General features: G+C 41.3%; 1 protein-coding gene and 1 long non-coding RNA gene across 13 annotated transcripts in view; both read left to right on the forward strand.

Moving 5' to 3' along the window:
• PRPF18 (pre-mRNA processing factor 18) overlaps positions 1–11314 on the forward strand; it is a 78714-nt gene extending 67400 nt beyond the window's left edge. For all 12 annotated transcript variants that reach the window (XM_035252824.3, XM_035252826.3, XM_035252825.3 and 9 more), the window contains one exon: positions 10851–11314. In XM_035252824.3, coding sequence (XP_035108715.1) covers positions 10851–10931 — 81 coding nt within the window. In that variant the 3' untranslated portion in view covers positions 10932–11314. The remainder of the gene's footprint in view (positions 1–10850) is intronic.
• Positions 11315–15310: 3996 nt separating this feature from the next.
• LOC103794101 (uncharacterized) overlaps positions 15311–20919 on the forward strand; it is a 40591-nt gene continuing 34982 nt past the window's right edge. Inside the window, exon 1 of the long non-coding RNA XR_013519527.1 lies at positions 15311–16599. This is a non-coding gene — a long non-coding RNA (uncharacterized LOC103794101). The remainder of the gene's footprint in view (positions 16600–20919) is intronic.

The following is a 20919-nucleotide window of genomic DNA, read 5'->3' on the forward strand; positions in this document are numbered from 1 at the left end:
AACTCAAACAGAAGAATGCAGCCACCCTGTTAGAGTTTTGTGAAATTCTTGGTTGCAATTCACTGAGTAATTTACTAAGCTGTCTAAAAAAATCTTCCTGTTGTTACTTTGGTATCTGGATGAGGTTGATTTGAATTCTCCTAAAAAAAGGACAATTTATTATGTGAAGTTTAAGTCGAGTTGGCAGAATTTTTCTTAAAGGATCAGATAGTGAATATCTTGGGTGTTATATTTCTTGCCGTCTTCAACTACTAACCCATGCAGCTATAGCACGAAAGCAGCCAGTAGCTGTGATCCAGTAAAACAATGTAGAAAACAGGCAAGTGGCCTGAGAACCACAGTTTGCTGCCCCCTAGTACACGTGTAAACCCAAACCTTTTTTACATTAAGATATTGGCTGGTAAATGTGAAAATGTGAAATCATTTAATATTTCTTTTTTTTTTTTTTGAGACAGAGTTTTGCTCTTGTTACCCAGGCTGGAGTGCAATGGTGTGATCTCGGCTCACCACAACCTCCGCCTCCTGGGTTCAGGCAATTCTCCTGCCTCAGCCTCCTGAGTAGCTGGGATTACAGGCATGAGCCACCATGCCCAGCTAATTTTTTGTATTTTTAGTAGAGACGGGGTTTCACCATGTTGACCAGGATGGTCTCGATTTCTTGACCTCGTGATCCACCCGCCTCGGCCTCCCAAAGTGCTGGGATTACAGGCTTGAGCCACCGTGCCCGGCCAGTATTTCTTTTTAAATTGCAGTTTAAAATGCCTCAACAAACACGGTAGTGCTTGAAGTATACTAACCTTAATTATGTAGCCCAGTGATTCTTGATTACATGTCATGTATATCAAGCTATAAACAAGACCTAGAGTTAGAACATTTCCAGCAGATTCCTTGGTGCCTGTTCCCAACCTGAGTCCTCCTCCTATCAGACGTAACCATTATTCTAACACATACCATTATGGGTTAGTTTTGCCTGTTCTTGGACATCACGTAAATGGAAACTTGTAATGTGTGGGATAATTTTTCTTTTATTTAGAAATACTGGTGAAAAAGAGGTTTCATGAAATTTAGAAAATAATTCAAGGGGCTGTTTTACTGGAACATAGATTTCATCTTTTGGTTTTATGCAAACTTCTGTAGAATTTAAACAATGAAAGCTGTTTGAAGTGTTATATTTCTCACAAAATTTAAATCTACCACAGGGAGGGTTCTCCACAGGGAGGGTTCTCTCCAGGCAGATCAAAGAAAAGTTCTATAGCTTATTAGCTTGGTTCGAGTCTAGGGTTAGATGGAAATTGGTGGTGGTAGCTTTAAGGCCTTTGTTCATTCTTCCAAATAGAGATGTAACCACTGGTCCAGACTTTGGGTGAAGCTTCTTTTATATAGATGATAGGAAACTCATGATTATTTACAGACTTTATAATTCAGTAATTCCCAGATAGCTCTTGAAGAGGTTCACATCTTGGGTACTCTTTATTTGTCAAAAAGAAGGGAAGGAAGGTAGACAGGAGAAAAAGCTGAGGTGAAATGCACGTCAGAGAGCTATCACCCTGCCGGAACACTCTCACCCTTCCTCACTGTGTTCCCTCCAGACGTGACTTATCGACGACACTCATAGGCACCCTGGCCCTGTGACTTCTGACTGGAGCAGAGGCTGAGAAAACTGGAAAGCATTTTATAGGTTGGAGGAGAATGAGTTTAGGGTATTTATTTTCCTGACTTCCTTCCTACAGAGGTCCCTAGGGTGACTGCACCCCTCTGCCCGAGGCCATCGCTTCTCTTGGGGGCTGTCTCCATACAGCTACCCTCCCTGGGTTCCAGTGGCCACTCTCCTCCCTTGCCTGCAGAACTTGGGTAGCCACAGCTTCCAAGGATTGCCAGTGCCAGGATGCCCTGCTGTGTCTTGTTGGTCCTAAGTCCTGCCTACTCCTTTGTAACATCCTCAAAACTACCACCATCACAGTATCCAGTTCGACTGCTGGTGTCCTCCTTGATACGTGTAGATGAATTGATCTGTGTACTGTGTTACAGATTCCTTTGGAGGCTAGAAGATTAAGGAATAGTAATCTTCTAAATAATTTATCTTAAGCTTTTGCTATTACAATAGGTAAATGTCCTATAATATTGTTCTCTGGCAAGTTGTTTTCAGTAAGCTAAAGTTTATAAATTTTCTAGTAAAGATATCATTCCAATATTTTATGTCAATTATTTCAATCCATATTTCAGGTTTTGGCATAATCTATACTAGCATTTTCCAAATTTATTTGGCCCTGGAACATTTGTGAATTTGTGATGTGTTCACATGTTACCAAAACTGATAAAACAGAAACATTCATTACTGCAATAGTGATCACAGCTTTATCCGTATGTTGCACACACAGTATCATAACTGCTTGTAAATTCTCCCATGTCTCAGTGCTATAATGTATGTCATATACTTGTGGGTCAAGTGGCTTCATGCCACAGCCTGGCATTCTTGCCTATGAGAAGCCATTTCTTAAAGGCAAGTGGCAAGTTGTTGCATGATGGCAGCTGTCTACCCATTTACTCTTCCTGGCATATTAAGAGAGTACATTTTTAGAAAAACATACTGCTAGTATGTATGTTTTACATAGTAGTACCTTTTAATATCATGGAACATTAGTGTGTTTTGGAAACAGATTTGGGGGAATGCTAATTTAAACTGGGCCATGCTGCTTCTAGCTGGCAGCTTAGTTGATGGGAAAGAGGCATTTTACTTTAGGGTGTTAAATCTTAGGTTTCTCAGCCACATGGTTAGAAAAAGCCAGACCAGTCTCCATTGTGAAAGCCTGGTACATAAGTGAAATCGTCCCTCAAATTAGTCTTTTGAAGTATGTTTTTCCTTAATTTTTGAATTGTTGTTTGTAATTTGGTGTTACTTTCTGTGAAATGAACCTTTGCAACGGAAACTTGTTATCCTATAGAAAACGAAAATACAGATTAAGTAAAAAGAACAGCAGACTGTTTCTTACCATGAATTATGCAGGCGGTTTGAGTTAGTCCCAAGCTGTTTTCTTTAGTTTTTTGATAAGTCCTTCAGATACTGAAGTTTTTGTATGTTTATTACTTACGGTGGGGCTTCTCATTAGAACCAGCGTGCAGTTGCCTTCGTCTGCCATCATCCCTGGTGGCTGAACCCAGATCAGTGATTTGAAAGTCTAGAATGACTTGTTTGGATTAATTCAATTTTAACAATATACTTGTGTGAAGAGAGTTCCTTTAAGCAGTATTTGAAGTATTGGCCTTTTAATGCATGACTACAGATCTTGGTTGAAATGATAGAAATGTACTTATTAAGTACACATTTTTTGAGCATCACATCTCAGGTCAAAAGAGCATTCCTAGAGTATGAAGTTAAGATTAATTTTTTTTTTTTTTTGAGACAGAGTTTCGCTGTTGTTACCCAGACTGGAGTGCAATGGCTCAATCTCAGCTCACCACAACCTCTGCCTTCTGGGTTCAAGCAATTCTCCTGCCTCAGCCTCCCGAGTAGCTGGGACTACAGGCGTGCGCCACCATGCCCAGCTAATTTTTTTGTATTTTAAGTAGTGACAGGGTTTCACCTTGTTGACCAGGATGGTCTCGATCTCTTGACCTCGTGATCCACCCGCCTCAGCCTCCCAAAGTGCTGGGATTAGAGGTGTGAGCTACCGCACCCAGCCTAGGATTAGTTTTTAACTGAAGTATTGCATGTTAATTCATTACTGTATTAGAACTTTTGCAGTTTATGACAGAATTTTAAATAGCTGGGTGGAAAATGTCACTCATCTTACTCCTCATTCACATTTTTAGGATGCACCACTAATTGGATCTGTGCTTTCCTCTTTAAGGCTTTGTTTCATAGTGTAGACTAGCAAAAAATACAGAAATAATTGATTTAATAGAATCTCTTTATATGCCAATATAAAGATTATTTATAAACAAAATATTTTCCTCAAGTTCTGATGATATATTAAAAAGGCAAATCTACGCCATGCATGGTGGCTCACGCCTATAATCCCAGCACTTTGGGAGGCCGAGGTGGGCGGATCACCTGAGGTTGGGTGTTCGAGACCAGCCTGATCAACATGAAGAAACCTGGTCTCTACTAAAAATACAAAATTAGCTGGGCATGGTGGCACATGCCTGTAGTCCCAGCTACTGGCGAGGCTGAGGCAGGAGAATCACTTGGATCTGGGAGGCAGAGGTTGTAGTGAGCCTAGATCGTGCTGTTGTACTCTAGCCTGGACAACAAGAGCAAAACTCCATTTAAAAAAAACGCAAATCTAGGCAAAGAACTGTGATTGCAGTTCGGTTTGTTTTAAAAAGTTTTTGTTTTCTGCAATAACAAATTGCTAATCTTTTTAGTGGATGCAGGTTGGTGGTTTTAATGGTTCATTGATTTCTCTGGGTATAAACAACTCTCATTATCCAGGATATATCCTGTATCACATGCTGTGATACACCAAAGTATGTCTGTATCTGATATTTTTATATCATGTCTGGAACATTCTATATTACTTCCATTTAGACTTAAAAATTGTGACATACATAACATAAAATTTCCCATCTTAACCATTTTTATGTATACAGTTCGCCCATCATATAAAAATGGTTAAGATTTATTTATTTATTTGAGACAGGGTCTCATTCTATCGCCCAGGCTGGAGTGCAGTGGCATGATCTTGGTTCACTGCAACTTCCACCTCCCAGGTTCAAACACTTACTGTGCCTCAGCTTCCTGAGTAGCAGGGTGTGTGCCGCTATGTCTGGCTAATTGTTTTTGTATCTTTATAGGGACAGGGTTTTGCCGTGTTGGCCAGGCTGATATTGAACTCCTGACCTCAAGTGATCTGCCCACCTCGGCCTCCCAGAGTGCTGGGATTACAGGCATGAGCCACGGTACCTGGCCTCACCAATTAGACTTTTAAATGCAGAACATTTTCCTATAAACATATTGATGTTTGAAAAATCAACATAGCTAAATACTGTGTGGGAGGCAGTCATTAAGGAACCCATCAGTTTCCACTGTAGACACTAGAAAAGCTTTGGACGTTGGGGGAATAGTAGGTACTTCTCAAAGGCCAGGCCATGGGAGGAGGCTGAAAATAGGGAGTGGCTGAGAATTAGGATAAGTAGTCCAGAGGTTCCCTGTCCAATTGGGGTCCCTGCCCTCCTCCCACTCTAGCAGAAAATAGGTTTGCTTTTGGACAGATGTGTACTTCTCAGGAAGGGTGGGATGCCACACTGAAAACAGAAAAATTAAGTGGAAGTCTGTCATATTGATGAGACCTTTAGTTTATAGATTCCTCTGATGCTGGCAGCCAGGGTTTTACTTACCAGGTAAGAAGTTGGAGAATTCTGCTCTGTGAAACTGACCCAAGAGAAAGGATCTAAGTTACTAACACTTAGTGTTCCTTCAGTAAAAAAACCATCTTGCTGCCCTGTCAACTGAAAATGCAGTCCTGTGGACAAGCCCCACCCATTCAGGGAGGTTTTCTATTCAGCTGTGTAGTGCCTTACTCATCAGCATGAATATTCACCTAAGATTCATCAGACATTTGAAGAAAATCTCCAACATTAAGACTGAGACCAAAACAGAGCAAAAAAGACCTTCAGAGAAACAGAATGATAAAGAATAGAAAAAACTTCAATGAGAATGATAATATCCTTAGAGGCCAGCAGTGGTGGCTCATGCCTGCAATCTCACAACCTAGGGAGGTTGAGGTGGAAGGAGTACTTGAGACCAGGAGTTCTAGACCATGCTGGACAAAATAGATCCCTTCTCTACAAAAAATAAAAAAGTTAGCTGGGCATGTCTTTAGTCTCAGCTACTTGAGAGGCCGAGGTAGGAGGATTGCTTGAGCTGAGGAGTTTGAGGCTGCATTGAGCTAGGATTGTGCCACTGTACTCCAGCCTGGGTGACAAAGCGAGGCCCTGTCTCAGCTACAGAAAATCTTAGGTAAGGTTGTAGCCATGAAATAAGAACGTTAGACTACAAAAAAAGTTTGAGAATCAAAATGAACTCTTAAACATAGCAGAAATTTAATGATTACATTAGCGGGTTAGAAGATAAAGTTGAGGAAATTTGAAAAGCAGAAAAGATAAAATGTGAGTCAGTTTTTTTGTAGCTATTCCAGTAGACATGGGAAGATAGAAAATAAAGAATTAATGCAAGAAAACTTCCCAGACCTGAAGGACACGAGTTTATAGAATTAAAAGAAGAATTCACTTAACACAGAGCAAATGAATAGGAAGAGTTCACATCAGGGCACAAAAGAATGCAGTGTTGGAAGGCCAAGGCTAAAGATAAGATTTCAAATGCTTCAGGGAAAAGGTCACTTACAAAGGTGCAGGAATTAAAATACTGTCGTACTTCTTGCTGATAGTACTAGAAGCTAGAGGACAGTAGAGCATGTACCTTTGCAATAGCTAGGGAAAAAATGTCCAACTCAGAATTCTTTTTCTGTCTGAAACATCAGGTGAAGGGTAAATATAGGCTAATGACATCTCACATGCACACATTCTCTGCAGTCCTTATTGTCATAGCTGACACTTGTGTAGTGCTCACTCTCTGCTTCCCTTCAGTACTTTACAGCAGCAAAATGAGATGGACACTAACATTTCCCTGTTTTGTAAGTCAGGAAACAGGCATAGCGAAGTGAGTTCTCAAGGTCACATGGCTGGTCAGTAGTAGAATTGGGATTGGATCATGGGCAGTCTTGACTCAACCTGAGGATGTCCTCCACCCAAACAGAGATCCAAGAGCTGAGATCCACCACAGAGCAAGGTGAGAGGAATCCCCAGGTTGGAGGTGCAGGGATGCCATGCTCCAGGATCGTAGCAGTACAAGTGGGTCCAGGTTAGAGTAGATGGATGAAGGACTCCAGGAAGAAAGGGAAGAGGTTATATTCCCTGGTGTGTCTGATCATGTCCTGAGTGATGTTTGGGCATGCGAGAGTCGTCTCATGTTGGAGAATGGATTAGAAAAGCAAAAAAAAAAAAGTATGAAAGGGGAGGTCATTAGCATATATGTTATGTAGCTTTGTTTTGAATGACATTTGTGTAGCCTTTCTAAGGTAAACCTTGAGTATTGATTTCACTAAGAATTGTGGTTTGGGAGTGTGAAGGAGAAAGTGCTTTTTCGGCGTGTGTGTGTATCTGTGACGCCAGTGGGCAGTGTAAGAGTGAGATCCTCTGCTTCACAGTAGGAAGTCAGGAGATGTTACTAGCATCTGAGACAGAAAAACCAAGCACTGCCAGTATAGTATTTAGAAATATGGCAGTAAAGCCAGAGGAACTACTTAAAAGGTTTGAAAAGGGTTGCCTCTGGAGAGCTGGAATTAGGATTTGGGAAGAGTGAGGTAGAGGACTGTTACTATTTGATATAAGCATTGTATGATTTTTTTTTTTATCTCAACACACAAAACCCTGAATTATCTTTGACTTTTTTCTTCCTGTCACAGCCCATATCCTGTCCATGTCAAAGGTTGATGGTTCTATATGCAAAGTATGTCTGGAGCCCGATCCCTTCTCACCACCTTCCCTGCTGCCACTGGGTCCAGCCACCATCTCTCATCTGGATTATTCCAGTGTCTTCTCTCTGGTCCCTGAGCTTCTCTTCTTGCCCCTCTCCAATTTCTTAGCAGCAGTCCCCAGACTGATTGAGTTCAGACACTGTCAGATCGTACATATTGCTCTCTTGTTCAGAGCTCTGCAGTGGCTTCCTAGTATACAGAGTCCAAGCCAGAGTCCTTCAGGTTGCCCCACATGTCCACACACCCCATTTCGCTGCTTTATTTTCTCCAAAGCAATTAGCATCGTTGAACATATTTTTTGTTTTCTATGAGTTTATCTTGTTTCTTGTGTCTTCCCTTATTACAATATAATTTCAGGAGGGTGGGATTTTTTTCTGACTTGTTCTCTACTTTATTCCCAGAGCCTAGAACAGTGTATATAGTAGGCACTGAATAAACATTTATTAGAGAAAGGTATTGCTTTATAAAAATAAACCAATTAAAAATACCACTAGTTTTTAAGCCATTTGCCATAAGCTAAGGTAAGCAGCTTTTTGTTCTACTGGCTTAAGCATCCTTAAGCAATTTGAACTGAAATCCTGAGGGGTCCAATTGAAAAGATTTGTTTCCATATGGAAAATAACCATATGCTGTCCTGAGATGACATACCTTCAAATATCTGTGCCATGTACTCTCAGACCTGTTGACAAAAATTTATCATAGTACTCTGTGGTAACTACTTATGACTCAAACGATTGAGTTTCACAACCTTTGGCAGCTAAGATCTCAGGCAGAGCACTAGTATATATTTTTAAATCACAGAATCTGCTTAGTGAGTATAAATAGGCATCACCCACTCATCTTCTGCAAGGAACATACACCTAAGATTCCAGTTCTTCTAATGTGGGGAAAACCACCTCCCAGGCAAATTATCAGTTTGCCTTCTGCTTGCTCGTAACAGTTCTTGCCTTTCTTTGCTGCTGAGCGAAGCTATTTGTATTTCATCAGGGTGTTCTCTTGCCTGGCTTTGCCCTTCTTCTAACCTATGCCTTCAGGAACCTTCAGATGCCAAATTAGTGTTATCACCTGTATTTCCATGGCTACTGATCACAGTTCCGCATGCACATGATTAGAATTCACAGCAGGAGAAGCTGGACTATGTGAAGGAATGGTCTTTATCCCGAAGCAAATGCCTTATTACACAGGGAACAACAACAAAATAAGCAAAGTGAATCACGTGCACAAAAGCCTTTCTTCTTGCAAATTAGTTGAAAGATAACCTCCCTCCACACCCCTAATTTCTAAATCACATAATATGGGCAATCCTTGAATCCACAAAGTACTTTAAATACTTCACAGTCCTGTTTCTCTGATGTGGAATCTGTTAGATTATGGCTCCATTCATAGAAGTACGTCAGTTGTCCCTTTGCATCCCCAGGGGTTGGTTCCAGGACTGTGCAGATACCGAAATCTGAATGCTCAAGTCCCTGGTAGAAAATGATGTAGTATTTTCATATAATCTACACACGTCCTCCTGTACACCTTAAATCATCTTTAGATTACTTACAATATCTAACACAATGTAAATGCTATTTAAATAGTTATTATACAGTATTTACTTGTATTTTTTTTATTGTGTTCTTTTTTGTTGTTGCTGGTTTTTTTCCAAATATTTTCTAGCCAGGGTTGGTTTACTCTACGGATACATAACCCATGGTGATAAGTATTTGTGTTGCCTGCTTACTATGGGACCAATGAGATTTTGCAGGGATGTTTGTGGTGGTGTTTGTTTTGGTGATTTTACTGAGCTTAACAGTGTTAAGTTACATAGATTTCAGTAAGACCTTTGGCAAAGTCTTTCCTTGTAAACAAAGAAATGTGTGCATTAATGGATTACACAGTTAATAGGATTCATTGCTGGTTATAGACTTCTTTCCAGGACTGTTTTGGAGAGAGCTTGATCATGGCTGTCTCAGGTCTCTGTCCTTGCCCTGGCCTGTTTGCGAAGAGTATTGAGTATTTGGATAATGACTTAGCAGACGTGTTTACTGAGCGAACATGTTTACTGAGTGGTGGATGAGAAAGCTAAGAAGAATAACTCAAGCTAAATGTCAACCAAGGATTTTAAAAGATTGCAGACTGAAGGATGAGTTGAAAGAAACAGGATGAAATTGAATAGTGATAGTTGTTGTCATTAGTTTAAAAAATCACTATAAAGTTTTACACTGGAGAACTGGCCAGGCTGCTGAGGAGACAGAAGGCCCTTGAATTTTGTGAGATCAGTGGGAATTAGGTGTGTGTATTGTAGTTGCCTAAAAACAGCCAAGGGTCATAGTTACAGTTGCAAAGACCCAGAACAAAGTCGATGCAGTCACTGCTTCTAGTGAATTCTGCAAGAATGGCCAGGTCACACTTGGCATGTGGTCCTCAGTTCTTACTGACATATTAAAGTGTTTTTATTGTGTAATGTTTAGTACATACAAAAGAGAACATAGAAGGCACAAGTTATGAAGTAATAAAATGAATGTCTAAAAGCCTTATTCCCAGTTTAAGAACTAGAACATTCTGAAAACCATTGAAACTATTTCCCGTCATACTCCGGAAGTAGCCGTTAGCTTGCATTTATGTTTGTCATTTTCTATGTTTTTGAAGAAGAATTCCACCATGTTAGCTGTGTATTTCTAAGCAATACATTTTTACTTGTTTTTGAATTTTATGAAAAGGATATCACACTGAAGGTAGTAACACTTCATGCCACCTGCTTTTTACATTCAACATTGCTTCTAAGCATCATGTGTTGGCCTTTCCTAGCCAGAGCTCCTCATCTTGACCACAGAACACAGAAAATAATTTCACTGTATTTTCTCAGTCCTCCCAACTGATATGTAAATAGTTTCCTAAGTTTTAGATGCATAGGGGAGAAGTTACCTCATTATTTAAATGGATGCCTTAGGCTGGGCAGTGAGTTTAATTCTCTATTGGAACCTGGTTGAGACAGGCCCAATTGTTAGGTGTAGCTAGAGTTGATTCATTCTTACTGCTGTAAGACATCCCGTTTGTGAGCACACTAAAGTTTTTTCCTATGTCCTCCTATGGATGGAAATTTGTGTTGATTCCAATTTTTTGGTTGTTATTGGGAACAGTTATGTGATGAACATTCTTGTGCGGATCTGTAAGTGTACAGCAAGAAAACATTTCTCTAGGCATACATCTGAGTGAAATTGCTTGGGTCTGCTGCGTTGTGCTGGGGACCCTGACAAACTGATGCAAGTTCAGAGAAGGCAGTTAATAATTTAACCATGTCATAACCAACCTTTGTTTTCTTCATTTTCTTAGGGATTGAAGAGGTTAATGACTATTTGCCAGAAACACTTTCCTACCGATCCATCCAAATGTGTGGAGTACAATGCACTGTGAGATGTGTGTATGGTGTGTAAATAACAGTAAGAAACTTACAGAAGCTGGCTGTGGACTTTCGGAATCACCAACAGGAATGAGGAAAGAAGAAAACTGGAGTTTCCAGTCTCTGAGTTCTACCTGATGTCACCCTTGATTGGTTTTCGGAACTGTGTTGGTCTTCGTAACGTATCTGACCACGAGCTGATTTTTCTTTCTTGCCTTCATTTTAATTAGCCCAAAATTAAGTTTTAAAGACTTTCTATAACAATTTAAATCCGTAGACAACAGAAGGGGGTTTAAAATGACCCTTTTTTCAGTTGATCTGAAAGTTGTGATTAGATGATTAAAAAGAAACATTTGAGGATGGACTTGATTATTTCAGTAAAATACTATAATTTGCATATTGTCTTTTATGTAGTATTTATATAAAATATTTTTATATATTTCAAAAACATGGGACCATTGAATGAAACTTCATAGTCTTTAAATGTTGCTGAACTTTTGCCGTCTTGCGATAGAATTTGAATGTAAATAATATTACTGGTACAACTCGAATGTTATTTTCTTGCATTTCCAAGCTTGCTTTTATCTTCTAAGAACTTTAAATTTTATTATTTGTCATCTCTCAGGGCAGATACAATTAACAGGAAATAGAAGTGTGAAGAAACAAAGATGGCGTATCATACCAAACTAAGTTCAGAACAAAGTAACAACAGTGCATCGAGGTTAAGGTGGGACAGTGGTTTGTGACGCCTGGGAGAGTGGGGAAATTGTGATGAGGTCAGTAGACCCAGGCAGACTGTGTTCCCAGCCACACCTGTCAACAGACGAGGAAGGTGCAGGTACTGATTTCCCCACCTGAGAGTCTGTCCTGGCCTTGGTTTTCCACAGTGAGGGCTCCTTCTAATGTTGCACAGTGTCATACTCAGATCATTGTGACCCGTCACTGTGCTTTAGAACCTGAGAGGCCTCTGTTCATGTGGCAGCATGGGTGAGCGGATGCTGCTGGAGCAGGTGGGGGGCGCTGGATAGTGGTAAGGGCGAGGGCTCCGAAGGCAGAACGTCCAGCTTCAGGTCTCAGCTCAGCACCTGCTCACTGTATGACTTTGGCAAGCAGCTGGATCTTTCTAAGCCTCAGCTTTCTCATCTTCAATGGTAGTTAATAATAATAGTCCATGCTTCACAGCCTCACTGTTGTGCTCAAGTGGAATGCTTAGCACACTGGCAGATAAGAGCTCATCAATATTAGTTGTTGTATCATTGTTGTCTTTAGAGGGGAGCCAAAGTCCCTGTCAAGAGCCCTGTGTTTAGGGGTGCTGTGTGCTCACATAACAATAACAGTAATCATCCTAGTGTCAGCTGCAACAGCAGTAATCATGGAAATTTCACGAAGTATTTACTGTATCTGAGCCCTGTGGCTGCTCCTGCTTTCAGCCAGTTCTGCATCTAGAAGGGCCAAGGATGTGGTGGGAGCTGCATGTCACCAAGTAGGTGGATGTAGATTCACAGTGGCCTATTCTGGCCCCTCTTGGGAAGGTTCAAAAGCCAGTTTTGGCCACTTGTGGTCTTCTGCTGTGCCTAGACAGGATCGTTTCTGCTGGTTACATGCATGGTGGTGGCTGAGGTCCACTGTCTGGAATTGAATTGGGATTCCCTACCTCCCACTCCCCCATTTGGAAATGTTTTCTTGTGATTAAATCAGAGCTTAGTGGAACTTAACCAGCACAAGTGAGAGACAGACTTTCATAATAGGACAGCAATCTAGAGTTTCATCTTGGGGTCTTATGTAGGACCTATTTATAAGTGTTGTTGAATGAATACTCCTCAAGTTACTTTTTCTGTATTCACCATCAGGTCCCAGTAGGATAGTCCATTAATTTCTTGTTATCTTCTGTTTTGCTGTTAATATTCCACATAAAGAGGAAACTGTCATGTGACACCAGTACCTCCTAAAATTGGTCAGTGTGGTTAGATGGTTTGGGGAAAAAAAGGAATCTGTTCCACAGGGCTGGGCTGTGACTGACCATTTGGGGCTGCCAGGGAGGGAAACTCAGAGAAATTTCCATTTCCCTGAAATTTAAGATCTTCAGATGACTGCAAACAACATGAGGATATATAGAAAAATGCCCTTCCCCAATTTTCAAATCGTGAAAATTTGGTTCAGCAGATACTACATATTTCTCTCTGTAGTTGTTTATAAAATCATAAAGACATACCTTTTAAAATCAGCCACAGTCCTTAGATAAATATATTTCTCCCTTTCTTCCTCCCCAGACTCCTATCCATAAGGGTTGTCTCAGAATTCAAATTTAACAAAACACTGAGTTCCCCTCAGCAGTAAACAGTGCATTTCCTAGGCGTATCATCGCCAGCTGCAAAGACAGAGCAGTATTTGTCTCAGTGTTGCAACACAGAGCCTGCAGCAATCTGGAAGTTGTGGCTGTGATTTCAGTCTTTGGGGGACAATTAGGAAAGTAAAGCTGAGGCCAAAGATAATTGACACATAGAGAGACAGAGGACAGTCCAGGTCTCATAGGAAGAAGGCAGTGGTCCTGAGAGACCAGAGCTAGGCAGGCAGCTGTCACTGAGAATGGAACTTTGTGATCTGCTGTGGGCTCAGAGCACTCAGTGAAAACTCAGAGGACTAGGAAACAGGCTTGATGGCAACATGACTTTTTAATGCTAAGCTCTGTCTTCTGGTAATTTCCTAACCGACTCCAGCACTTTAGAGCACTCCAGGGTTTGGTCTTGGTAAATAACTTAGAAGTACAACCATCTTTTTGTTGGAAAGAAAGTAATAATATATTCAGAAAGAAAGCAGATTGGAAAACACTAATGTTTCCAAATCTTTGATAGATTTGAATTTGGGGATTCATATCATTGGCTCCTTTTCAGCCACATGTGCCTGCCCTCACAACCCCACCACCCACCCCCAGCCACCCTGCTCCGCCAGGTTAATGCGTCTTAACACAGAAGGATGGTAGAACTAAGTGGGGCAGTTTGAATGAAAGGGAACATTAAGCTGAACTGTGCCTCTTTCCTTTGTCTGCATATCTAGTAGAACATAACTGAATGGATTGTGCCTCCTCCCTCCCCAGTACACTCCCATGAAGCCCCTAAAGAATAACTTTATCACATAGCAATCTATGGTATGGTGTCAGATTGGGAGTCTTGAGCTGAAAAGCACTTTCTCACGGCATATTGATGCAAGAGCTTCCAGCTGTCCAGAGCACTAGAGCCAGCGCCAGTCCCCAGAGGGTTGCTATGGGAACACTGTTATGGCAACTGGTTTTCATCACAGACTCTACAGTTCCATTGGCCGAACTATAACCACAGGCTAGTCCTTTAATGGTTAACAGTAACCTTACAATGATTTGAAATTTAAAAATAATCTCTGGTGGTGTGGAATAGCTAGGGAGTGCAGCGTGGCCAGCCACACAGCTGTGGTATGAGCTGACCCCATTCAGAATTTTGGGAAAATGCTCTTTATTTATTTATTTATTTATTTATTTTTGAGATAGAGTCTCTGTCGCTAGGCTGGAGTGTAGTGGTGCGATCTCGGCTCACTGCAACCGCCACCTCCTGGGTTCAAGCGATTCTCTTGCAGCCTCCTGAGTAGCTGGGATTACAGGCACGTGCCACCATGTCCAGCTAACTTTTGTATTTTTAGTTGAGACTGGGGGTTCACCATGTTGGCCAAGATGGTCTTGGTCTCTTGACCTGATGATGCAGTTTGGGAGGCCGAGATGGGTGAATCATGAGGTCAGGAGTTTGAGACCAGCCTGGCCAATATGGTGAAATCCTGTCTCTGTTAAAAAAAAAAAAAAAATGTATTTTGTTGTTGGCCAAAACAATTTATCATAAAAGCATTGATGAATTATTTCCCCCTATTGTAAATGTTATGCAGCTTGCTTAAATGAATCCTCATGTGCCTCTGCTGGTTATTCTCACTAGTCCACTTCCTTCTGTTTAGTCTCTTCTGCCCTCTCTTTAAGCACCAGCTTCCTCAACTTTTTCTCACAGTGTTCAAGTGTAACACATGATTTTACCAACGAGAGCAGCTGAGAAGTTTTGAGCTGCCTTTCGGTGATCTCAGACTCATTCACTGAGCTTCAGGCCGGGACAGTCAAGAGTCACTCCCACAATCTGCTGTCCTGGCCCTTCTGAATTCCCTGTTTTACAACTTGCCAAAACTAAATTTCCTTTGCTGCCAACTGCTTTTCCTTTCAGACTCAGGAGATGTTAAGACCAATGAGTGTTGCAGTCTGAGCCTGCCTTTCCAAGTTTGGCCATCCTGGGAAGTAGGAGTGTAAAAGCTGTAGAATTTGAAACTTTTGGACCACAACTCAAAGCAAACAAGTGCATGGAGACCCAGTAGTACATGTACACAGGCACGTATACCTGAAACAAAAGCACTGGCCACACCATGTGCAAGGCATTCTTACGTTTTCTATTCTGTTGTTTCTTTTAAAAATAGGTTGGTGGTTATCGTCAAAATTGGTTGACAACTCATTAATGCGTGGTGGTCAGTTTGAAAATCACTGATTTTTTATTTCTAAAATTTCAGACTTATGGTCATTTCAGGGGTACATGTGCAGGATGTGCGGTTTGTTACATACGTAAGCACATGCCATGGTGGCTTGCTGCACAGGTCATCTCATCACCCGGGTATTAGCCTGGCGTCCCGCTAACTATTCTTCCTGAACTTCTCCCCGCCACCCGCCGCCCTCCAACAGGCCCTAGTGTGTGTTGTTACCCCTGTGTGTCCATGTGTTCTCATTGTTCAGTTCCCACTTAAAAGTGAGAACACGTGGTACTTGCTTTTCTGTTTCTCAGTTAGTTTGCGAAGGATAATGGCCTCCAGCTCCATTCATGTCCCTGCAAAGGACATGATCTCATTCCTTTTTATGGCTATGTAATATTCCATGGTGTGTATGTACCACATTTTCTTTATCCAGTCTGTCACTGATGGGCATTTAGATTGATTCCATGTCTTTGCTATTGTGAATAGTGCTGCAGTGAATGTACATGTGCATGTGTCTTTATAATAGAATGGTTTATATTCCTTTGGTTATATACCCAGGAATGAGATTGTTGGGTTGAATCCCCATGGTATTTCTGTCTCTCGGTCTTTGAAGAATTGCCACACTATCTTCCATAATGGTTGAACTAATTTATACTCCCACCAGTAGTATAAAAGCGTTTCTTTTTCTCCACAACCTTGCCAGCATCTGTTATTTTTTAACTTTTTGATAATAGCCATTCTGACTGGTATGAGATGGTATCTCATTGTGGTTTTGATATGCTCTTCTCTAATGATCAGTGACGTTGAGATTTTTTTTTCATATGTTTGTTGGTTGCATGTATGTCTTCTTTTGCAAAGTGTTCATGTCCTTAGTCTGCTTTTTAATGGAGTTGTTTGGAAACCACTGATTTAAGCAATTATTAGTAGAGTTAAAGAAGGAAATGACCTGTTAGATGAATCTAGGGCAAAAGCACTATAGCTCTTTCTTGGTTATTTATTTATTTATTTATTTATTTTTGAGATGGAGTTTTGCTCTTGTTACCCAGACTGGAGTGCAATGGCATGATCTCGGCTCACCGCATCCTCCGCCTTCTGGGTTCAAGCAGTTCTGCCTCAGCCTCCCGAGTAGCTGGGATTACAGGCACACACCACCATGCCCAGGTAATTTTTGTATTTTTAGTAGAGACAGGGTTTCACCTTGTTGACCCGGATGGTCTCGATCTCTTGACCTCATGATCCACCCGCCTCGGCCTCCCAAAGTGCTGGGATTACAGGCTCGAGCCACTGCTCCCGGCCTTTCTTGTTTTTTTTTAACATGGAAATAACACTTGGCTCTCAAGGTTAGTATGAAATTTAGCAGATTATAGAACCTCAGATGCTTCAAAGCGCTAAATACTTCTGTAGCAATATGTAATTAATATGTAATTCTGAAGTTAAAATGAGGAGATGTTTATAGAAGAATTGAGAAAAGCAGCTTGTAAATCATCTCTAAGAAAATGGGCAGTATGCATAGGTGAGCACCTTGGGCTGGCTGCACATTGTTGGATAAAGCAAGATTAAACGAGGTATTGCAAAATAAATGGGAGGTCAGTTAACGTACGAGATAGGTTTGGCTGGGTGTGGTGGCTCATGCCTGTAAGGCCAGCACTTTGTGAAGCCAAGGCAGTCAGATCGCTTGAGCTCAGGAGTTTGAGACCAGCCTGGGCAACATGGTGAGGCCTCATCTCTACAAAAAATACAAAAGTTAACTGGGCATGGTGGCATGCACATATGGTCCCAGCTACTTGGGTTGAGGTGGAAGGATTATGTGAGCCCAGGAGGTAGAGGCTACAGTGAGCAGTGATCACACCACCACATTCCGGCCTAGGTGACAGAGTGAGATCCTGTCTCAAAAATGAGTAATTAATTATGAGACAGATTTCAGGCAAAAATAGATGCAAGGAGTCTAGTGTTATGCACCAAATGTCTTTTGAGAGGAAAGTGGTTTGGCCCTTTGAAAGTTATTTCCTAAGACTCAGTGCTAAATTACATTTCTTTTAATGTAAATTTTCTTCTTGGCAGTATAACATATACACAGAAACTCACTAGAGTACCACAATATAATAGGTTTTTCACAAAGTAAACATTTCACAAAGTACCAGTAACTAGCACCCAGATCAGAAAAGGTAACTTACCAATGCCCCGGAAATCTCTTCATGTCCTCTCCTAGTCATAGCCATGGTCCTAATTTCTAACATTATAATTTTAAAAAAGTCTTTATTGATGTGTGATTCGCGTACCATTAGTTGCACCCATTTAAAGTGTACAAAGGTTTTCAGTATATTCAGAGTTATACAACCATCACCATAGTCTTAGAATACTTCCATCATTCCAAAAAGAACCCTGTTTGCCTGTATTTAAAATTTGCCTGTTTATAAATGGAATGTATGTGCTTGATTTCTCCGACTCAGCTTAGGGTTCTGATATTTATTCATTCTCATTGTGTGTAGTTGTGGTTTTTCAGTCTTGATGCTGTGTCTCACAGTTTATTCTGCCGATTATGGACCTGAGTTGTTTCTGGTTTTTGCATGGGATGTTTTGTATATGCTTCTTGGTGAACATATATTTCCGTATTTATATTCACAAGAATGTATACCAAGGTGTGAAATTTCTGGGACATAAGGTATGTATAAACTTGGCTATAAAGAGTTTTCCAAAGGGCTTGTACAGTTGACAGTCCCACAGCAAGATGTGAGAGTTCAGTTACTCTACCTCCTTGCCACACTTGATATGTCCTCTGTCCTTTTCATTTTAGCCCTTCTGGTAGTCATAATGGTATCACATTGTGGCTTTAATTTGCATTTCCCTGATGATTAGTACAGTTGAGTACCTTTTTCATATGTTTAATGGAAATATGTTAAATATCATTTGGATATTAACTTCCGTGAGGTTCCTGTTCAATATCTGTTTTTGTCCATTTTTTCCCTACAGAATTGCCTGCTTTTTTCTTACTGATTTATAGTACTTTCTGTATTCTGGCTACATATCTGTATTGCTAATACACCTTCCACTCAGTGGCTTCCCTTTGTACTAGGTTACTTTTTATGCAATGGAGAAATAATCTCATGACTAACTCAAATGTTGATGTAACCTTTGCCAACTATCTTTGCCCGATAGAGTTTATAAAAATCAAATAATGTGTCAAGCTTAAATAACAATTCTTCCTCTTGTTTAAATGATGTGCTTAAGAGTGTAAGACCTGTGTGAAGAGGAAATTATGTGAATTTTTACATGTTTTTGTTAAATGTTGTATTGGATTCTTTTCATTGGAGACGTGGCTATTTTTGTTTTGCTGCTTTTGGTGTGCAAGTTTATGTGCCATCTATGTGTGGTGTAGATATTGCTAGTTACTTACCCAAATTTCATTCTCTCTCTACTAACAGCCCTAATGAGTTTGGAACTGGAATGTGCACAGTTAAAACAACTTGTCCTACCAGGACCTTTTGTAGTTAGGGTTGGCCATGTGACATGATCCTGCCAAGAAGATACAGATGGAAGTTTGTTGGGTGTGTGGGATTTCCTGGAAAGCTGTTGGTTTTCTAAGAGAAAGAGAGACTTGACTGACATCGATATTTTCTTTGTCCTGTGAACATGATGCATAGGTGCGTGGTGTCCATCCTGCAGTCTTGATGATGAAGTTGTGTTAAATATGGCCAAGCAGAAGATAAAGCTTGGGTTTTTAAAATGGCATCCTGGAAGCATTTTGTGGAAAACTTCAACTGCTCTATTAATATTTTACAGAAAACCGAAGAGATAGGAGATAGAGAGGGAGAAAGAGAAGGTTGTTGGCGGAGGATGGAGAGAGATTTATTGTAAGGAATTGGCTGAGAAAATATATGATTGTGATTTCATCATTTTGGGAAAAGCAGCTTGATCTGCTTTGACTTGTTATTACTTACAGTTCCTTCTGAGATAGCAACTCAAGTTACACTAACGTGGGCCAAAAAGTGCTTGCGTGTTTGACCTTCATAAAATTTTTCTAAAATTAAAAAGCTGAAGATTAGTTTGTCTTAAATATGATAGCAATATATTTTAGAGGTCTCTTTGAGATTTGAGAGCCTGTTAGTTCATCCTTTGATTAGGAACTTATAGCCAGGACTCAGGATAAGTGTGCAGTTTCTGGTCAGGAGAGGTGGCTGTGAGGCTATTGTCTCAGCTCCAAACACACCTTCCATACTCTGCTTTGTCACGAGACTCTGCAAACCACATCTGTCCTTTGCTAGATAGCTTTTTGTTAGGATCTGACAGGAACAGACGTGTAAGAGATTGTAAGAGATTGGAACGTGGAGGTGGGAAAAAGGGAGCTGCCCCTTTCTCACTTCCTGTTCCTAACAACGATGGCACAGCCGTGGCTCTCGAGAAGCTGAGCAATGGCTCTTCATTCCAGAAGGAATAGTAGGTTCCAGGGTGTACTTTTCCATACTCGTAGAACCAGCTTCATCTTGCCACTCAAAGGTCGCAGCATTGTCAGCCGGTGCCCCCTCTTCAGAGCTTTGAATTCCAGCTCTTTGGGATCCTCACATTTCTGAGGTGCCAGTACCAGGAGAGTGGTGTTAACTCCTGAGAGGTTTCACTCCTAGCTCCTGGAAAAGCTCCCACATTTTCACGATCCAGGCCTTGCCTGTGGTTCCCAGCCCTAAGCGTGGTGGCTGCCTACTGCCGTTATCTCTGTGATAACTGCCCCTTTTTTGCCTCCCACCTCTTCACTCACTGGTTGACAGTCGTTTTTCAGCCATATCTCTTAGAATAATTGCTGTGGTCTTGGTCCGAGATAAAACAGGCAGCCAGGTTTTCAGCTCCTGGAAAAGAGCTGTGAGATCCAGGTAGGCTTCTACACAATCCCAAGCTCAGGTGGATTTTTCACTAGCTTTCCTCATCACAACATAGGGATCTCTCCCTAGATGATGTGATTCACCCCCACGGGGAGAGCTGCAGGATTAGGGGTAATGAATGTTTCACCTACACCCTGGTCATGAAGACCTCTCCTTGCTCCCTCCTTCATTCCCACCCTGCAGTTCCTAAGACCTCTGTCCCTTCACTCCTCTGTTTTTCCTACTTAATCAGCATATTTTCAGCTTCCCTTTTCTCTAGTCAGTCTGGATACCATTACCATCATTTCAGTCACCCTCCAGTCCCTTCTACTCTTGCATGCTTTTGTTGCCCTGCCATACCCGATGACAAAACCCAAGCCAGAATCATTCCAGTCTCTCTTCTCCCATGCTCTGACGCTAGTAACTGCTGCTGGAGGAAATTCACAGTCTAAGCATCCACTGAGCCAGACCCCGCCCACCCCCACCCCCCACCCCCGCCCGCCGCCATAGCTCTCCGACACCTCTGCTCTGTCCTGATCCTACCCTGCTACCTCCTTCCCATCTCACTTGGAGGGTGGCCTCAACTACCCGTCTCATACAGCTTGAATATAGAGGCAATCTTAAGGTCTAG

This window comes from Callithrix jacchus, chromosome 7 (genome assembly GCF_049354715.1).
Source record: "Callithrix jacchus isolate 240 chromosome 7, calJac240_pri, whole genome shotgun sequence".
NCBI lineage: Eukaryota > Metazoa > Chordata > Mammalia > Primates > Cebidae > Callithrix > Callithrix jacchus.